The sequence below is a fragment of the Drosophila elegans genome, unplaced genomic scaffold, assembly GCF_018152505.1.
Source record: "Drosophila elegans isolate 14027-0461.03 unplaced genomic scaffold, ASM1815250v1 contig_149, whole genome shotgun sequence".
Taxonomy (NCBI): Eukaryota; Metazoa; Arthropoda; class Insecta; order Diptera; family Drosophilidae; genus Drosophila; species Drosophila elegans.
Genome location: NW_024545513.1, coordinates 11754056 through 11775259, shown reverse-complemented (window position 1 = coordinate 11775259; position 21204 = coordinate 11754056). Strand labels below are relative to the sequence as shown.

The 21204-nt window shown below is 40.2% G+C and overlaps 3 protein-coding genes across 4 annotated transcripts; 2 read left to right on the top strand and 1 right to left on the bottom strand.

Moving 5' to 3' along the window:
* The first annotated feature begins 262 nt into the window (after positions 1-262).
* On the top strand, positions 263-956 carry LOC108137082 (cytochrome c oxidase assembly factor 6 homolog). The gene is made up of 2 exons (XM_017258607.1): positions 263-348; positions 419-956. The coding sequence occupies exon 2, from the start codon at positions 554-556 to the stop codon at positions 830-832; it is 279 nt and encodes a 92-aa protein (XP_017114096.1). The 5' UTR covers positions 263-348; positions 419-553; the 3' UTR covers positions 833-956.
* Positions 957-1326: 370 nt separating this feature from the next.
* Positions 1327-4684, top strand: LOC108137118 (molybdenum cofactor synthesis protein cinnamon). Its single transcript, XM_017258644.2, has 8 exons — positions 1327-1468; positions 1528-2282; positions 2453-2631; positions 2698-2967; positions 3022-3180; positions 3254-3416; positions 4265-4363; positions 4420-4684. Exons 1-8 carry the CDS (start codon positions 1438-1440, stop codon positions 4567-4569), a joined length of 1806 nt encoding a protein of 601 aa, XP_017114133.1. The 5' UTR covers positions 1327-1437; the 3' UTR covers positions 4570-4684.
* LOC108137119 (uncharacterized oxidoreductase SAR2567) lies at positions 4623-19640 on the bottom strand. 2 transcript variants are annotated; one of them, XM_017258647.2, is made up of 4 exons: positions 19504-19640; positions 19252-19292; positions 5228-6009; positions 4623-5154 (listed from the first exon to the last, which is right to left on the bottom strand). In XM_017258647.2, exons 3-4 carry the CDS (start codon positions 5997-5999, stop codon positions 4931-4933), a joined length of 996 nt encoding a protein of 331 aa, XP_017114136.2. In that variant the 5' UTR covers positions 6000-6009; positions 19252-19292; positions 19504-19640; the 3' UTR covers positions 4623-4930. The 2 variants fall into 2 exon arrangements, with proteins under 2 accessions (XP_017114136.2, XP_017114135.2); XM_017258646.2 differs by having other exon boundaries at positions 19517-19640.
* Between the last annotated feature and the right edge of the window lie 1564 nt (positions 19641-21204).

Sequence of the window (21204 nt, the reverse complement as noted above, 5' to 3'; positions counted from 1 at the left end):
CATTTAATTTTCTCCATTAACTGTCAAAATGGGAAGAATTTTATTTTCTATTGTTCTTTGGAAATTTAAAATAACATTTAGGGGCTGGTATATTAATTGTTTAAAATATTCGAAAATTCAAAGTAGTATTAAATGCCAATAGTATTTTTCTTTGAGCTAATAAAAGTTTAAGGACTGTATAAACAGAATTTATTTCAGATATGAAATTTATGTTTACATAAATAATGCATTCACTAAGTCGCGATGTTCAAATTCGCGCGCCAAATGAATCGTTGGCCAGTGCTGCCACACGCTATGCAGTTATCGAAATCGAAATAACAGCTGATTTTTTGTTTTGTAATATTTGAGGTTGGTTTTCTGGTTTGTGCTGCTATTTTATGAAACTAAATTATTTTAAGTCGTTTTTTCTGTGTTATAGCGGTTGCAAAGGCTTTAAGAGTGGTGCCTCTGCGGGAAAACCAGTCAAAACCCCAGTGACAGCGAAGAGGAGTGCGAGGAAAAACAAGGAACCGGAGACCGGCAAGACAAAATCACTGCAAAAGCACCCAGGAAGATGAGTTTTCCGGAGAAGGCGGAGCGCACGAAGTGCTGGAGCAATCGGGATGAGTACTGGAAGTGTCTGGATGAGCACGCCCCAAAGCATAGCTCCACCAGCGGCGAAAAGGTGCCATCCGCCTGCCAAAATCTCCGCAAGCTATTCGAGCAATCCTGTCCAGGCCAGTGGGTCAAGCATTTCGACCGCAAACGCACCTACGAGCAGTTCAAGGAGAAGATGGCCTCTGGCTACGATCCGCTGGACGAGCGCACAAAGGCCGGAAAGCAGGCCAAGTGATGACCCGATCCGGATTTCTTCGCAGGATTCCTAGGAGCATCCGGTGGTCTCCGCAGTCATCCGTGTTTTTGTACTGTTGTAGGGTAGTGTAAATAAATAACCCATCTAGCTATATGACTACAAATGGAGATCCCTTTTAATTTGATTTTTATATAAACTATTTTTCAAGATGTTTTGTTTAAGTTCAAAAAAATATATTTATTTGTATATTTTATTTAAATATCTACATGGCCATTGTGGGGTTAAAGTTTCAGCCGGCAACACCAATGTTCACACACCAAATTCGTAACTTATCGATAACTTCATCAACGGCGGAAAGTTCACGCTCTAGTTTATGTATTTTTTTTACAATTCAAATAGAGATCGTCACTTGGAAAAGTTTAAAAAAATATTAACATTTTTATATTATACATTTATTGACATGCCCGTTTAAGGGTTAAAGCTTCAGCCGGCAAAATCAGTGTTCACACACCAGATTTCCATACTAAGTTATCGATAATTCCATCAGCGGCGGAAAGTTTGCGTGCTAATTTATGTATTGTATTTAACAATTTAATTGCAGATCGTCACTCAAAGCAGAAGTTCAAACCGCTGCAGATGACGTAATGGAGTCGATTACCATTGGAGTTCTGACCAGTAGGTGTGCCCAAGTGCCCCAAAAGCTGGAAATTAAACGTTTCTTGTGTTTCCCTTAGTTAGTGACACCTGTTCCAAGGACAAGACGCAGGACAAAAGTGGTCCCAAACTGAGAGACCTTGTCCACGAATCCTTTGCCAATGCCCGGGTGAAAGAGAACATAGTTCCGGACGACAAGGAGCTGATCCAGGGGCAGCTGCGCAGGTGGATCGACGATGAGGATCTGCGAGTGATCCTGACCACCGGCGGCACAGGCTTTGCGCCACGGGATGTGACACCTGAGGCCACGAAACCGCTGCTGGACAAGGAGTGTCCGCAGCTGTCGCTGGTCATTACCCTGGAATCGCTGAAGAAGACCCGATTTGCCGCGCTTTCCCGCGGACTCTGCGGCATTGCGGGCAACACCCTGATCCTCAACTTTCCGGGCAGCGTAAAGGCCGTAACCGAGTGTTTTGAGACCGTCAGGGATCTCCTGCCCCATGCCCTTCATCTCATCGGGGACGAGGTGTCCTTGGTGCGGAAAACCCATGCGGAGGTCCAAGGATCCGCCCCCAATCGCCACATATGCCCCCACAAAACGGGCGCCGGCACCGATTCCGATCGCAATTCACCATTTCCCATGCTGCCCGTGCAGGAGGTGCTCTCCCTGATCTTCGGAACGGTCAAAAGGACCAATCTGGACCACTTGTGGCAGCTTAACTCGCCGGTGAACATTCCACCCTTTAGGGCTTCCATCAAGGACGGATACGCCATGAAGTCCACCGGATTCTCGGGCAGTAAGCGTGTTTTGGGCTGCATAGCCGCCGGAGATGCAGTGAGTCCAGTTTACATATGTGATAGCGATGGCGATATGTATTTTAAAACGGAGCGTAGGTTGTTATACTCTTAATATCCGTTTGCATCTATGTATCACCTTAGCAAATCCAATGCATAACAGATTCTAGTGCTTCTTCCGTTTAACTCCCATCTCCGCCTGCCTTTCAGCCCAATTCCTCGCCCCTGGCGGAAGATGAGTGCTTTAAAATAAATACAGGAGCACCGCTGCCGCTGGAAGCGGATTGTGTGGTGCAGGTGGAGGACACCAAGCTGCTGCAGCGCGACAAGCACGGCAAGGAGAGCCTGGTGGACATAATGGTGGAGCCACAAGCCGGTCTAGATGTGCGGTAGGTATTTCAAGAGTATCGCCCCGGAAAAAGAAACCCAATTAAAGCGTGTTTCTTCCCTCACAGGCCTGTGGGTCACGATCTGAGCATCAAGGATCGCATCTTTCCCGGCCCAGATCCCTCGCCGGTGGTGGTCAAATCCCTGCTGGCCTCCGTGGGCAGCAGGATGACCGTACCCAAGCCCAGGGTGGCCATAGTGTCCACCGGCAGTGAGCTGCTCTCCCCGCGCGATCAGCCTGTGCTGGGCAAGATCTACGACTCGAATACGACCATGTTGGTGGAACTGCTGCTCTACTTTGGCTTCGACTGTATGCACACGAGTGTGCTAAGCGATAGGTGAGCGATTTTAACTCTTTTTATGCTGATTGCTATATTTGTTGTGCTTTCCAGCTTTGAGCAGACTAAGGAATCGCTGTCCGATCTTTTCGAGGTGGTGGACTTTGTCATTTGCAGCGGTGGTGTCTCAATGGGCGACAAGGATTTCGTGAAGCCCGTGCTGGAGGAGCTTCAGTTCGAGCTCCACTGCGGCAGGGTGAACATGAAGCCAGGGTAGGCTGCCCTCGATGGGAATTACATCCCAGAAGTGGTATATTAACATTAATATTAATATATATCCCAACAGCAAACCCCTGACCTTTGCCAGCCGCCAGAATAAGTACTTCTTCGGCCTGCCCGGGAATCCCGTGTCCGCCTTCGTCACCTTCCACCTGTTCGCCCTGCCCGCCATCCGCTGGGCAGCTGGCTGGGATCGCCACCAGTGCACCCTGGCCGTGGTCAATGTGAAGGTGGGTTCCCCATTCCACATTCTCCATTCCTCATTACCGAAAACTATTTAACCACATTGTGAAATCGTGAGTGGCGACAGTCTATGGTGATTGATGATGGCTATCTCGTAGCAATCAATCTGTGGCTTTCAGAACACGGATTGCTGTAGGTCGTCGCTTCTGACGCTGCTCGCTTTATGTGGCTGACACTCTTGCTTTCAAGTGGTCCGCCTTATCTGTTTGTTTTCTTCGCGATAAGCAACAGTTCGCCAGTCACCTAAATTACACGGCGCTTGGCTAAATGCGGATGTTTGTAAACACTTTTCAAATTGGCAGCAATTATCTGTTAAGCTAGTAATTATGATTATTTACTAGAGGCTTTGTAAGTTAGTTATCATGCGGTAGTTAATCTATAATTTGAAAGTTACTATTTACTATTTACTTTTAAAGGAAGCCAAAATAATTATGTACCTAATAAGTACCTTTAGTAAGGTATAATGGTATCTCCTTCAGATTATTTGCTAGATGTTTTGTAAATCTTTACTTTACAGCTTACGCGCTAGTCATTATTTATAATTTGAAAGTCACAATATCGAAAAAATTGATTTTTAAAAGAACCCCAACATATCGTGTACCTTTTAGGTACCTTTAAAGCTAGTGAGGTATTTTGGTGGTTATTAGCTAGAGGCTTAGTAAGTAGTTTATTACGCGTTAGTTATTTTTTATAATTTGAAAGGTTCCTTAACTATTTACTTTTGAAAAGAAATTAAAAAATATTTTGTACCTAATAAGTAGCTCTGTAAAATTGTTTTTATTTATTAAAATAGCTTTGTTTATAGCATGTTTTTGACCATTTAATTTTATTGCAGTTACTCAACGACATTAGTTTGGATGGCCGTCCGGAGTTCGTTCGCGCTTCAGTGATTTCGAAATCAGGAGAGCTGTACGCCAGTGTCAATGGAGATCAGGTAAGCGATTGTCCCCTCAAAAACGTGCCACATCTAATGATTGAACCAAATTCCAGATCAGCAGTCGTTTGCAGAGCATTGTGGGTGCGGATGTGCTGGTCCACCTGCCAGCACGAACCTCTAATCCTGATCGCCATTTGGCCAAAGCTGGCGAAGTTTTCCCGGCCTCCGTGCTGCGCTACGACTTCATCTCCAAGTACGAATAGGAATTGAATGCCCCGCCCCAAAAAACCCATCGAATGTTAGGCAGACAGGACAATAGATTAGCACAAAGATTTATTTTTTCATGTATCGTAACATTACATATATGATGTCCCTCAATTTACACCTCTTAGCAGTGTGTACAAAAACGAGTATAAAGTAAATATTATAAAGGCCTTCCTAAAGGAAGAAATATCATCAAACAAAAATAATTTGCAGACAGGTTAAAACAGAAAACAGGAAGCAGCAGTTGTATAGGGTCAAGAAATGGGATTGGGATCTGGATATGGATCGGGAACAGGATCAGGATCGGGATCGGAATCGGGAGCATATATACAGGAAGCGGAATCGGAAAGGAGACGGATCTCAAACCGACTGAGTGGCGGACTCGCCGGCGGATGAAGCTACCGGCCTTTGGAGACGCAGCGAGGAGCGGCATGGCAACGTGAATTGGTACTTGTTGTGGCTGAGGAGCGGATAGCGCTGCTGCGGAGCAAAGGCCCACAGCGCCCGCTCGATCACCTGGAGGGCGCCCGGACTGAGCACATCCGCCGTATACTGCGTGGGAGCTCCAGCGGTGGACGAGACGGCTGTGAGGAATAAGGAATAAGATATGGCAAGATGAGATACAGACAGAGATACAGCCTTGATGGTTCAACTCACTCTGTGCCACCGGCGCCTTGTACAATGACTCCGCCGTCATGCCGCAGGTGTCCAGGGCCACCACGCTGACGCCATAGGGCTGCAGCTCCTTGCGCAGCTCCTCGGCGCACTTGTCCACGGCCACGCGTGAGGCATTGAAGGCCACCAGTCCATCGCCACCGGTGCGAGTGGCCTCACCACCACCGCCGCCGCCGCCCAAGTATAGAAGCCTACCGCGCGTGGGACGCAGGAAGCCGACGAAAGCCTTGGCCACACGCAGCGTGCCCAGGATGTTGGTCTTGAGCATGTGCTCCCACTGCTGCACATCCTGTGACTCCACCTTGCCACGGAACACACTGCCACTGGTGTTGATCACGGCCGCAATGCCGCGCTCATCGGCATTCAAATGGGCGCCCATGGAGACGGTGGCCTCGCGCAGTACATCCTCCCGCGTGACATCCAGCCGCATGGGAATGATGGTGCCCGCAATGGGCTCCTCACTGTACTCCCGGATCTTCATCCAGCCAGAGAGCAGCTTGGCGGGCAGCGAGTCGTGGGCCTCCTTCATGCCGGCGAACACGCGGCATCCCTTGTTCGCCAGATGGGTGCACAGCTGGAGGCCCAAGGCGGTGTCCGCGCTGGTGACCAGCACCACCCGGCTGGGCTGCGAGTCCGCCGAGGCCGAGGCGCTGTCCTCGCGCACCTTGCAGATCAGGTAGATGAGCAGCGCACCGGCGATCGAGAAGAGCGCCAGCAGCTGGAAGGCCAACACCAGCATGGTCATTGGCTCCATTATGACATCGCTGGAATGGCAAAAGAGTGGCAAATGGCATTATTGTTAAGTTTAGTGTAGAAGCAACTAAAAATAAGATTTACAGAGCAGCAGTGGGATTCGAACGGGGCACCCTTTTTAAACCTTTTATCGGCCAACAAAAGCTTTTTATGTCACAAAAGCCACTAACACTTTGGTCTTTATTCCATATATGTTTAATAAGTTCATTTGTTGCCAATTAAAAAAATTAAAAAAAAACTTCATGAGACAGCAGTGGGATTTGAACCTGGTCATTTTATAACCCTTTTATCAACCTACAGCGGCTTCTACCAAACTGGCAAGTTTATTTGTAGTTTTTTTTTTACCAAAACTAGTCCAACTTTATTTACAATTTGAATAAAATTTTTAGTTCACCTCTAAATTGGTTGTCACCCAAAAATCAATTGACACTTTTGGACAAACTGTATTTTTGTTTGTTCTGCTGATGAAATAGGAAAATATTGTCAAGTGAAATTAAATTTAAATATAATTAACACATGTGACTTTGCTTTAACTTGACGGACAGTATCTTAGAATAAATGATTTCATAGCTGCAATTTTAGGAATTAAGATTTTGTCCGTAATTAGCAACATGGTTTTTCAAGTCGGATGTAAGTTACTATTTAGTTTTAAGGAAATAAGTCTTTAATGTTTTATTGCACTACTTAACAGGGGATTTTGAACTTGTGAAAAGAACAGAAATAAGGGATTATATATATATATTTTATATTTCAAATATGTTGCAAACGGACGCTCTCTTAAGCGGACAATCCTCTTATATAAACATAATCGCATGATATAATCACTTGGAAGTTAAGTGGTATGTCTAGTGGGCTTGTCACTGATATGCTAACCCATTTGCTGGGAAATGTGCCTGCTATGCCTGCCCAGCAATGGACACGGACATGGACACGGAGACGGACACTCTCACCCAGACAAGGGGTTTCATCACCCTCCAGAGTTGGGTAACCAGACACTGCACTTCGCAATGGATGGAGTGGATAGACACATAGTATCTACAGCCGTATCCATGTCGATCTCTTGGCATTTTCACTTTAATTAAGACTCGTTAGGCGGCCGACGCATCGAGTAACAACTTTACGCTTGCCTTGCACTCTTTTCTTTTCTTTTATTTTCTTTCTTTCTATTTAATACGCTTTAATAATTGCACATTTTTCGACGAGTTTCAAACAATTTACGCGCGGTCCCTCGAAGAAATCGAAAAAGTTCCAAGAGGGGGAACGGCAGATAGATGGCCATCCAACTATGGGTATCGGAGTATCTCTATATTTTAGTATATCTGTATATCTGAGTATCTGTATAACTGAGTATCTGTGGATCCATGGACACGACACACGAACGTGGCCAGCGAGGCGTGTCCACTGCGAGTCTTCCATGCATTTGGCAATAAATTATGTCTACGTGCTTCTCGGCTTTTCACTACCCAGCAGGAGGAGGAGGAGGAGGAGGGGCTTGGCTGGAATCGGGGATCGGGGATGGGCCATTTGGAGGCGGAGGATGAACCAAAGTAAAAGTTGGAGTCCAACCAACTGCAGTTTGGAAGCCGTGATCTGTGCCATGTCTTCTTCACTCAGTCACACAGCGAAAAATGCGATATAGGTATATAGTATGCCCCATAATCAATGCAGTCGATTTCTTTTCATACCCAAGATACTAGTTTGTGTTATAAGTTCATATCAAAAGAACAGCTAAAATAATATCATTTATTATAACTATATAAATTTACTTAAAACCTTTATGGTCCCCTTGATCTAATATCGTTTATCTAAAGAATGGCCCTTACAATAGATTGAAACTTATAATATTAGCTCACATTGAGTTGTGATTTTAATTGAAAAAGTTATTTATGGTAAATAGCTTATTGAAGAAAAATATTAAATAATATTAAAAATATACCTTTTAGATACTCGAATAAGATATATTGGACAATCAAAAAATTAATAGTTCTTAAGTTTTCCTAACATGATAACTAGAGAAATATTTAAAAGATAAAAGAAAAAGAAAAGTCATAGTATAAGCTTACTTGGAGGAGTGATTATATTATTGTAAGACTTTAAGAGAGCCATAAATAAATAAGACAGAATGGTCAATAAAAAATGAATAAAACATTTTCAAGTTCCGCTTGCTTGATAGTAACGACTATTATAGGCAAGCATAAAGTTTGCACTGACATTAGAAAATCGTGCACGTGCACATGCCAAACATTCATATATTTTTTTTCGGTGCACCCACTGTGGGTGCAGTTACTCGAGCGGACACTTTCCAGGTTCCGGTGGTTCCCCCTTATTGCGCCACCCTGCTCTTTCTGGTCTTTTGAATTTCACTGAGCTGAAGAAACTGGAGAAACTGAAGAAGTTTGTTGACATGCGGAAATGGGTTTGCCATATTTGCAGCACTGCGGTTTTGGGCTCGGAATCCGTGGTGAATCCGTGGGGAATGCGGGGGAGTGCGGGGTAAACGGAATGGACGGAGGGGGCATTGCTTTTGGTCAAACCACAAATGCAGCGGCACTGCATCCGCCGTCGGTTGCGTAATTAGACAAACAAACAGCGGAACAAGCAAATGCATTATGCCAAATGCAACCAAAAAGCATAAGTGGAAATTGGAGAAAACTCGGGGTGAAATTTAAAGGTTAGCGTTAGCCATTTGCTTAGGCCCGCTTTTCATGTCGAACTAAAGCTATGTGGTTTTTCATATGTAGGTAGTGCCCCAATAGCTTTTCTCCCTTTATTCGGTTAAATGTTCTTAGGACTAGTATTTTATGTAGGAACTATGTAAAATAAAAGTAACAATTAACATTAACTATCCAAGTTTTTACTCCAAAAAATCTGCTTTTTGTTTACCTTTTTAAACGATATAATTAAAAACTATTTTAAATATGTGTCTACGCTACAACGATTTAGTATTTGAAAATACAAGTTTGTCTTTTATTTATAACCTTACCAACTATTATATTTTTTACCATATAAATATAACAAATTTCAAATTTTATTTAAAGTACATACGAAAGAACTACAATTTCGTTAACTCCAATAGTACAAAATTGTCAGTAAGATGAGTATTAGAATAATTAAAGTATCAAATAAAACTTATGAGGTTAAGAAAAAAAGTCTTAAACTATAGTTTATAACTCTTCGGTGTAGAAATGAAACTAAAAAGCATAGGGATTATTTTACTTAGCATTGAATTAACACTCATACTTTAGTACTGCCTGTAATTGAAAACTAAATTTTAAGTATATTTTTTGGTTGTAGTTATGTGGAAGTCATATATTATGTTTAGCCAGCCTAAACTAATGTATTTGTACTGATTTTTACCCAGTTAGCTTTAAGTTGCATATTGCGTTTAGCCAGCCTAAGAAACCAATGTATTTATCGGTGCTCGCGATGGCTGCCTTAATGAGCGCGTTCATTAGCCAAGTTCCCTGGCCAGTGGTTGCATCAGCAGAATGCCAGCCACTTGTGGAGTCGCCTTGGTGGCTCTGAGTTGCGCAAGTGGTTATGTCAACTGCCGGACAGTTCTAATGGATCTTGTAGCTCGGAGCTTGAGGCTTGAGACTGACCCAAATGGAACGCGAGTCGCGCGCTTTTGACTTTGGCGTCAATCAATGGGCCAATCATTCAATCGAGCCAATCATCAGGCAGCGAAGCGAGCCAAGTGTGTGATTAGCCGCCGGTTGAATGTGTCAGTGATGAAGTGAGTCCGCCCAACTCCGCCGCAATTACTCCGGAATTGATGGCATCGAACGGCTGGGAATGCGTGGAGTGTGCCGGTGACTCTGGTCGTGATTAAATTGAGGTGACTGTACCGGCGATTGACTATTGACGATTGACGATTAACGATTGACAGGTGAGCCGGCCATTCCAATTCCCCACTATATTTACATTTGCATCACCTCCTTCTACAAACATTTGCATATATGTACAGTACGTATGTACATATCTTTCAATGCTGTGATTCAACAACAGCTCAACTGTTTTTTATGCTGATGTCAGGTCGCGACACTGCGCTAATTGAAATGTCACATAAAACAAATCTTTGTTTTGAGCGAGGATGGCGGCGACCTAAGGCGGAAGATAGCTAAAACCATAAATCATAGAGTGCATATATTTGGATTTATGACTTTTCGGAGATAAGCCTTGGTTGAACTTAAATTGAAAAATACCTCAGACTTGAGGCTTAGACCCCACAAAAATCTCCAATTATCCATATAGACGGCTCTAATTTTTCCCATAGTCACATTTTTATGTAATACATGCTCTCCTCACCTCTGGCAGACTGATTACTCCTAAATGCCGCAAATCTTTCTCATACATTTTTCGAGTTTCAAAGGGGCTGGTCCGAAATCTGTTCAGGGTTGGGCTAATCACTTGAACAAACGCTTTTGTTTCTTTTTTGTAAGGCACGATTCGTGCCTTACTCACATGCCTAACTACAGGTTGAGTTTCGAGACAATGTCAGGTGAATACGAATACCCAGGGGCGTATGTACGGCGCACTTAGGGGGGTTTTACTGACCAACAAAAAAGTCTTAATTGCCAGTACCAAATTACCCATAGAACTCTATAGTTCTCCTCCCGATTCCCCTATTTTATTGCCGTTTATGGGCTCCCTTGACCACCAACATACATATGTGAATTTTGTACTTGCACACATAAGAAATATGTTAATTGCGACATTTGCCGATTTTGCTGTGGTCAGGCATTCATAAGCTTCGAGCTGCCAGTTTGGTTTTCTCATTTGTTTGACTGGCTTTTGTTTTCTGTTTTCCTCTGTCATTTTTTCTGTTAACATTCAACCCAAATATGTCAGCCAGTCGGCGGCCAGACAGGCATCCCAATGGCATCAGATCGATATCCATATAGCAGGCACTGTGCCCGTAAAGCCAAATATCTATATAGCCACGTTACGTATACGCAGCGTGGCTGTGATTATGAATGCAGTTTGTTAAAAGTTGGGGTCGCTTGATTAATGATCCCAGCTGATTCACGGAGAGGCACACTTAACTATGTAGATAAATTGAGTCATTTTCTCGGCCAATCGATGGATTCCCTAGGCAGTGTTGGATGGTCTTATATAAGGCAAAACAAAGTGTTGGTTAACGTGAGTTAAGTTTTTAAAGTTTGATTCTGTTCTTCACTAAAAAACAGGATTAAATAATAAATATTTAATAAAATTTGCATTATATTATACTATATTTGGAATTTGTGAAACAAGTCTTTAAATTTTCAAAGTTACATAGTGCGTTGTTTCACCAAATTCAATTGAAAACTATATTGAGGGTATAAAAATGAATGAAATCAACCATAAAGGAAAAAACTTTTTCTGATTGGCAACGCAATGTTGGTCAACGAACTCGTAGCTTGTTTCAGTGTTTTACAAAGTAATATTTTATTGCGCATTGCAACATATGCAAAGTCAACCTTGGCTCAACCTCCATTTCTATTTTCATGCATCCCCCATAGATTTATAGACCCACTTGGGGGTCCACAAAAAACCACTCCCCTTCGCCTTCCCTTTAAAGTGGCGAAAATTAGTTGAAAAAGTTCAAATGCAACGAAGCGATAAATGTTGATTCAGATGGGATATTCGATATGGCTGAAATCGAAACTGATTTTTTGGGCTTGGCCTTTTTCCTCTTCGTCTGTTTTAATGCACATGCAAAGCGAAATTGTTGGCTAATTGCCATAATTGGAGAATCGTTCGAAGAAATAAGCGAAAAACGCCAGGCAAAAAAAAAAACAAAAAAGCGAAAAAACGAAAAAACGCAGCCCAAACGAAACCAAAACGAAGCGAATCGAGTAGCCCCAATTAATTTGCACCTCGACGGCGGTAAAAAGTATTGAAAAAAGAGTGTTTACAGTCGAACTTCCATAATTTTAAGTTTACTAACTCTGATTTTTCATATATACTTTTTTTAATATTTATTCGTTAGGGCTATTTTTATTTAATGTTGCTTTTGCTAGACGAAAAGCTAAATTATATATTCGAATTTGCTTGAGGCTGGCCTATGTAATGGAGGTTCTACTGTATGCGAGTACATATATGCCACCCCTCTCTGGATTGTGTGTTCCAATTGGAATTCGTTTCGTTTTTGTTTTGGCCTTTTGCCGTCGTTGTTGTTGTTGTTGTCTATCGTTTGCATTTCATGTTCAGGTGCGATCGAGATTTCTACTTCGCCTTAACACATTTAACATTTCATTCCAGCCCGAGCCTCAAGTGCTAATTTGGCCAGAGCCAGTGCCTCAGTTTTGGCCTAAATACCGCGAGATGGCCAAAAGCAAAAACAAAAGCAAAACCAACAGCAACAGCAATAACACACACCTTACCACCATTTAAAAGGTGAAAATATGCAAAATCTTTTTTCGTTTTGCCTGCTTTTTATTGGTTTGTTTTTGGCGCGTCTCTCACTCGTGAGTGTAGGTGGCATGAATTTCAATAATTCGTGCTTTGGCTCTTGGTGTTTTTGTATCTTTGTTTTGTTTATAATATATGTTTATTTATGCCTTGGCATGCGCCACACTTGCTCCTTTGTCTGCAAAGGAATAAAGTTGGCCAAAATGGACGTGACTGTCTTAGCCACTGAATGACATGGCATTTTTTAAGTCGCAGAAGGACGAGAAAAATAGGGCATTGCAACAAGAAAGTAATCGCCTTGAAATATACTATATTTATAATTGTTTGTTTAGAGTAAATTTTACAAAATTTGTCAAACAATAATATATTGTAATAAATGTTTGAAAATTTATAAATCCTCTTAATTTCTATAAAATTACCTATAAATATATCATATTTCAAGTATTTAATGGTGCTGTTAGCTGTTTTCTTTATTTTATTTTATTTTATTTTTGAATTCTAGGTAATAAATCGTCAAAAGATAAAAAATAAACCATATATTTAGAGAGATAAGATCCGAAAATACTCTCTACTTAAATGTAATTATTTTCAGCTGCTAAATTTAGCATTCCAATAAAAGAGAATATTCTTGGGGATTGTCAAGCTGCGATCTGCGATGGAATCTGCTCCCCCACACAGCCCACTCCCACTTGACATGGGAACATATATGCGTATCGCAATAATGCTGTCATCCGATCCCAAAAACACGGAGTGGAGTGCCATCATATCATCATTCCATCATCGAAACCCCCGCGCTGAGCTCACTTAACTCGCAGGCGATGATCTAATCTCAGATGGTGAATTGCGAATGGCGAATGGCGACATCGTTACTACGCTAACGCCACTGTTTTACATCTGAACTTGAAAACTACTCGGGTGGGTGGTGGATGGTGGTTAGTGGATCGAAAAGGGGGAGTTACCAATTTGAAGACAATGCCGCAGACTCCACGGAAAAGTGGGAAATGAAGATAACAAAAGTGGCGAAGATTTTGTGGTTAACGCTTGTTTGGGCCAAAGAAAAGTTCATTGCACTTGGCGTTGAAAAATCGCTGACTGTTTATTGCTGTTATTTGTTGTCATTGTTGGCTTCTTGTTTTCGCCGTAGTTGTTATTTTTGCAGACCAAATTGGCGGGGAGGAGGCAAAAAACAAAACAACTAGGTTTGCTTTGGGTCTCTCATTTTGTTATTTTGTTGCCCCCCACCTTGACATATTGCAATTCAATGACTCGAGAAATTTGTCGCCTGCGTTTGTCGCTAAAATTAGCCGGCATTTCGATTCGAAAAGGAAAGTGCTGCCATGACTCTCTAATACATGAAGTATACATACGGTAGGTGGTGTGCAAAACAATTCAATTTAAAGTGACATCCGAAAATGGTTTCAACACAATTGGCAATCAACTATTTAAAATGGTTAATACTTCTTATTTAACGGGGAACAGCTTAATGACTTTTTTTTTAAATCCTCAAATAAATAAAAAAAATATTATAGTTTAAGTATTAAAGAAGTTACTTCGAAAGATTTTATTGAATGTTTGATTTGTAGAACTTAACTTTAAAGTAAAATGAGACAAGAGACTAAACAAAACAAAACACAAAAGTGAAAAGTCTACCACTAAAAAATATTTAAAATCGCGAATTAGTTTTTGACTTTTCTTAAGCCTTTCCGGAAATTTTTTGCAAGTGGCAATTAAAATTGATAGTTAACTGATTGAAAAGCTGTAGAAGTTTTGATTCGAACAAATTCCAAACATAATTGGGTCACAATGAGTGTCTCTCCTTTCCTAAATGAAAACCAGTTTCGCTTGGGTCACTGATCATTATGAACAACTGTAATCAGTAATCCTCTTAAATATCGATTTAAAATTGATTGACTTCTGTTTCCAAATGAATGCACCTATTTCACATGATGATACAAAATAAAATCGTTAAAGTTTTGCTTTTGGGAGTTAATGTTTCTTAAAATAATATTGAATAAACCAAGCAAAATTAAATAATTTCATTTGTTTTAATAAATAAAAAACTAATATAATCCACTTACTATAATACTTTACTAACCATTTAAGTTATAGATTAAGCTAGCGTTTAGGAATTCACCGAAATACAACTAAACTCTATACTTATCAATGTTAAGTAGGCTAACCTTAAAATATTTGTTAATTTTAACCCTAAAGCAAAGATAAATAATAAAACATTGTAAATATTATGAGCAAAAAGATTCCCTAGCTTTAGCCTTTAAATTTAAGCTTATATTTTGTAAATAAAAAATACATAACTTAGTATCGCTTCTTATTTGTATTTACGACTTTAAATGACCTAATCGTTGTAAATTAATTTTTGCGTTAAAAAACGCAGATCTAATGGAGAACTCTACTACAAATATCTCGCAAATAAACTGAAAACAATGCGAGTCACCTGCAATAATTCATCATCTTGGGCTGGGGATTAATACAGCTCATAATCAAGGGGCGGCTGATGCAGTGAATGAGGTAATTCCCCACTTGGGTCCCACGATGCCAAAAAAAAAATACACCCCACTACACGGGAAAAAAATAGGTGCATTTGATGATCAACTTTTACAATTTTCATATTTCTTTGGCCTAAAAGTACATTCTTGAATACCAATTTTTTATTATATTATCATATATTTATAAGAAAATATTAATTGGGTAACTATAAACATTGAATTTGTTGTTTTGCTAACAAAGATAGGTTTTGTATGAGCAAAGTAAATATATTTTTGATATTTTGACCTATTTTTTGTGCGTGTAAAGAAATTAGTACCGATTCGTTACGCATTCCGTATTTAAGTTGACCAATCGGGGACTTGAATTTGTCATCCAGCAAAGAAGAGCTTAAATTAGGCATTTCTCCGGCTTTTTTACCCTGCCTATTACCTCACCATCATCGTCGTTTTTGTCTTCCGATATTCGTTCGCTTTCTCATGCAAATAAAGACCAGAGCATGTCAATAAGCTTAAACACTTTACGATCAATTTGAAGATGGTCATTGGTTCGGCTTTACAGATATGCAAAGTTATTCCGTTCTGAAAAGCCTTTGAATTTCGGGTATTTTGTAAGCGAAACAATCAGTGAAACAAAAGCAAGTGCAGCAATCGTGTGTGTGTGTCAAAAATAATTGCACTTGGTTTTAATTTTGGATTTCTGCTTCTTTTGTTGGCCAAAAAAAGCGGGAAAAAAAACAAAAAAATCCATTGCAATTGCAGTTGAACAACTTTACGCTCCATTCAGCATTAAAATTACTTTGTGCCACTTTCAAAGCTATTTCTACTGCTACAAAAGCAACTGCTTCTTCGGCTTCTTCGGATTTGATTGTTTTCAGTTTTCAGTTTTTTGTTTTATTATTTCTTCTTTTTTTCAGTTTGCAACCATTTGGATTGCCTCCTATGCACTTTTAGCTTTTTTTTCTCCAGTTGGCAATGGACACTGGAACAGGTGGGACTCGGTGCAATTGGGGCCAAAGTGGCTATATACATACCTATATATACACTGGATAATGTCGCAAAAGTCACGAATGTCACGCATCAAATGGAACAGAAACAGAACGTAAAAAAAAACCGATAAAATAATAAAACCAGCCACAAGAAAAATTGCAGACTAATAGATAACGACAAAAAATGCAATCGAATGGAACAGTAGAAAAAGTAGTTACGGTATCGAAGAAAAAAGGGCTAAAAAGTTAATACATTTCTGTTTATGGATAAAATTGCAGTTTAAAAAAATTGCTTTCTTTTAGTTAAATTTATTGCAATTTGCTTTCGATTTGTTGACTATTAATTTTGTAAGCAAAAGTTGGCCAATTTTAAATTCTCGATTAGTTTTTATTTAAATTTTGTAATTTATTCCACAACTAAAGCCCACCCATCAAAAGCAAAGCTCCTTAAATTTATATTCCAAACACAGAAATTTACTTTTATCTGCCATTATTCAAAGACAAATCTATTAAACGTTGATAAACGAATACCTGGCTTGACGACAATTAAAACTGAACAATGGCAATAATGATTTTAATGCCACATTCTGGCGATTAACACCTGCCGCCAGTGAATTCAGCAAACCCCTTTGTCTCATTAACCCCTCTGGCACGTCAGCGGCGGAAAAAATCGAAAACACTTTCAATTTAATTGCGAAAATATTTGAAATACGCGCTTTCCTTTCTTGGGATAGCCACCATATAATGGGGGCTTCGACGGGGTGATCTGCGTATGCCCCGGGAATTTTAATCATATTTCTCTTTTCGTACATGCTTAATTATTTGTTTTTACGTCTGTGCGGTTTTTATTTCTCATTTGGCTTTGCCAGCCCCACGGAGGCCAATTTGGTTTCCATTTCGATTCGATTAACGAATGGAGCTGCAAATGATCCAAAACCGAAACAGTTAATACCCTTGATTTATGGTATAAATGGGAATCCATGTATGTTTGAAAACTGCATAAAAAATTTAGTGTAATACATGAATATAAATATGCAGATACGGATATTTAAAATCATTTTTGAATTGTTTGGGTTTATTTTCTATGGTAAGCATTTTCAATGAATTAATATTTCATGTTTTGTATAAAAATATAATAAATAAATAAATAGTAAAAATCTAAGAGATAATATTAGCTCGAATGATGTTCAAATGCCTGCCTTTTCTTTTCAACTTTATAAATTTTATTATTCAATTTATTTCGTGATTTACCCGTACTAAACATTTCAACTCTATAAAGCTATGTTTTAATGTGGGCTGTAAACATTAAAGTGCCTCGGAATTGCAGGTTTTAGTTTTTTCCTTTCCTCATTTTGTGCCAAATATTCCCAGTGGCCAGAGTATTTTTATTGCTGGTAATTTTTTGGCTTCATTTTCGGTTTTGGATAGTAAACATTTTGATGTGATTGGATTAGAGTGGTGTGGATTGCAGTGGATCGGATCGGATCAGTTCGGTTCGGATCGATTCCGGGCATTTGGCAGCCACTCAAGCGTCCTACTTGCTGTTGTTGTTGTTGCTGTTGTATTGGATGTATTGGTTGTATTGGTTGTTGTTCCGCCAATTATTATGGCCAACAGTTTGTCCGTCCTCGGTTGTCCAAAGTCGTTTGTTGTTAGTTGTTTGTCGTTATGTGCAAGTTTTTTTTTGTGTATGGTTTTCTTGCAATTTCACTTTTGCCTTTTGCCGGATTCGAGGTTCGATAGTTGTCGATGGATGCCTTGGGGGGTTTTTTTCAGCCAAGGATCTCTGAACAGGGCGACAGGGCAGGCAGACCGAACTAGCTTTCACTTTGGATGCATCTGGATGGACCAGGATGCCATCAATCCGAGAGATGCGCCCGTCCAAATGCAGATACTTTCCATGGGGGACCACACCCAGATGTTCCAGCAAGTGGAAAACAAATACCAAATAGAGATACAAGATACTCGAGCATCTTTCTATCTCGCCGTAGATCTACTTGCCCCAGGCCCCTCGAACTTCCCTCATGCCATTTCTAATGCCATTCACTTGAACATACATCCATAAAAAAGAACCACAAAGTAAAGAGCAGAAAACATAGACAAATTGAAGTGGAGGGTAGAGATCCCAAGATCGAATTTTAGTTGCTCTAGGGAAGCTGTATTCTTGTTTTCTTTATAGAAATGAAAAACTTTAACAACAAAATGTGTGAAAAGATTTTGTAAAGGCCATTCATAGATGGTTAAATCAATTACCGGCCTCTATTGTACAAACCATATTTATTTATATTATGCTTTCCCAAATATAAAATAGCATAAAAATGTATTTAATAAAAACTAAATAGGTTCTTTATCAAAAAAACAAATTTAAAGGCAATTGATAAGTACCCATAGAGTACTTAATTTAGTTTGGATTTCTATAGCCATCAGTGCCAGAACTTTGAGGGTATATTCCCTGGCTTTCAATTAGCCCGCTTCCCGAGTCACGTCAACCCGAGAGTAGAGTTAAGTATAGTGAAATAAAGTGAAGTCAAATCAAGTCAAAAGCCAGAGACAAAAGACATAAGACTGTGGCGTGAAGAGGTCTTTGATGTCTAAATCACACAATATGGGAGCATATCATCTTTCCTCTGGCTGAAATCCCGAAAACCCCGGCCCGAACTCATTCCTAAGTCGGTCGTTCTTGAGACCCAGGCACAAAATGTATCCGACTGCGAATGTATCCGAATCTCAAATGATTTGAGCAATGACCTCAGCTTTTGTCGTGTGGTCGTGTGTGCCTGCCCGGAATTTCTGATGAGCATACCGGGATTTTGGGGGAACAAAGGAATATCGGGGTGAGATAGGTATATATATTCCAGAACAGGATCCCGTTTTTTCCCCCCCTTTGAGACTTTGAGATTTTGAGACTTTGAGACTGGCCGCTGACCTTGTCACGTCTTCGAGATATCATAACCTGCATTCCAAGCCAGTCAACCGGCTTCTTTTTTTACGCATTCCCAAAGACTTCATTCAGTTAAGAACCGCCGAGAGATATGTTGAAGAATGTTCAGACTACGTTGTTTTCGCATAATTAAAATCTGTCGTTTTATTGTCTCTGCTGGTTTAAATGGAGATTGATGGCTTTCGAGCGGTTCGGCACGAGCTTGGCTCTCTGCAAAAAGATCTCAAAGATCTGCGATTAAAACCAAGATCAGCTCTGCATGCTAATTAGCAAATTCCAGTGGGCGGGTGGGGGGTGGTCCATTCGAAAGCCCAGCATTCAGCATTTGACATTGAGCCAAGCTTCAAGCGAGAGACCCGTTTGCAGCCTGCTCAAAAACTAGTCTTTGGACCCCTAGTTTAGGCCACAATTATTGATTTAGCTCACCTTTTTGTATGTGTCCAATTTTAAATTCAAATTCGTGTTGGCTAAAAAATATATTTAATTAGTTCGAAACTTTGTTATATAAACCATAAAAAAATATGAAAAAAATATTGTATTTGGTACCAAAAACACGCGACGCGAACTTAAGGATTTTTTCTTGTCTAAAGGTTTTAATTTTTATTTTTTTTTTAGACTGGGTTTTCGTTTTCGATTTTGATTTCGGTTTCAGTTTGTTTTCGGCTGGTTTTGGTTTACCGATTTCACGCACAGTTTGGCCAAAAGCCCAGTTTGTTTTGGGTGCGACAGAGAGGGGCTGTACTCAGTATATCTGTCTCTCTTTAACTGCAATGCTTCTCCGCGCTGCGACTTCGTTGGCTGAGCTCGAACCGAAGACTGGCGGCCCGATTTTCGGCTTGCGCTCGAGCGACCGAAGAAAACGCGAAGACGCAGTCGCGTAGACGAGATCGTTCGGCCCCACCGCCCCCAAAGTCGTAACCCCCTCTCTTTGTAGTCCCCCCTTTTCCGATCGTGCGCCAGGCGACAAAATGTCAAACGATCGCAGGGGATCCTTAACTGGTTTTACAGTTGCAACTCGCCGGGGTCTCGAATGCGAACAATATTATACCGCCCGAACCCCCCCATTTATATGCACTCTCGGCCATAAAGTGGTTTTCGTTTATTTTCAATTCCACGGAAAGTAGGGTACCTTTACATATTTTTTAAGAAAGATTTTCTTAAAATATCTGCTGATTACAAAAGGGACAATTGCACAACATTGTCGCTTTCTATTAAAAATATTGTTCTAAACATTTCGATCCCTTCATTTTAATGTTATGATGTTGTTATATAAAACATAATATTTAACATGATATAAAACGCATTTTAAAAGGCGTTTTTTTTATTTTAAGAATTTTTTCCTAAAGATGTCCTATCACAAATGTTCTCTTATAAATTGCCTAAAATATCTGCGGATTACAAAGGAAAATTGCATAGCATTTGAGTGTCGGATTCTATTGAAAATATTGTTCTAAACATTTCGATTAAATATTATGATGTTGCTATATCCCTTCGTTCAAATGTAATGATGTTGTTATATTAAACTTAATAATTAACATGATGTAAAACTCATTTTGAAAGGAGTTTTTTTTTTTGATTTTAAGAATTTCTTTCTGATGATGTCTTATCCCAAATCTTGCAATGTAATTGGCACATTCATTCGCCGTTCTTTCGCTTCCTGTCACTCCCGTTGCAGCATCTTTAATGGCTCCTTTCTCCTCAGCAATTTTCCCTTGTCCGCTTGTCCCCATTCCGCCAAGGCGGTCCCCAGTGGAAATGGGAAAATTCCGCTTGAAATGGAGCAGAACCAAAGAGAGTTCGATGCGATTTGTCCACTCAACAGAGCAATTGCAGTGCAAAATGCCAGATGGAATGCAGAAAATTGGGAAACGGGAATGCGAATATAGAATGGGAGCAGAATCGGGTGCGTTTAGTTAGCCCCTCAGTTTTCCACTGCACTGTTGAAAACCTGCAAGGCAGGAAAATCTTTCAGAGAGGCAGAAAAACGGGCGAAAAGTGGCGGAGGTGCGGATCGGTTCCAATTGCAATTGGCCAAGTTGACCAAAACCTGTTGACGCTTTAAGGAAATGCTTAAGTCGAGAGAGGAAAATGCACACTCAAAAAAATAAAGGAAACTTTGGTTCCAATGTTAGAAGTCAAATTCAAAAATCAATTCTTTTCTTTTACAACTAAAAGGGTTTATAAGGTAATTTAAAGAGTATTAATATTTATTTATATTTTAAAAGCCAAAAATACGAAGTTCAATTAAAATTTCTAAGTCAGTTTGTAATTGGAATTTAATAATCGTAATACTAAATTAATTTATACAGAACATGCTTTTTCTTTTCTTTTAGCTAGGTAAGTTAAACTCAGTTGAGGAATATTCTTGTTGGCGATAAA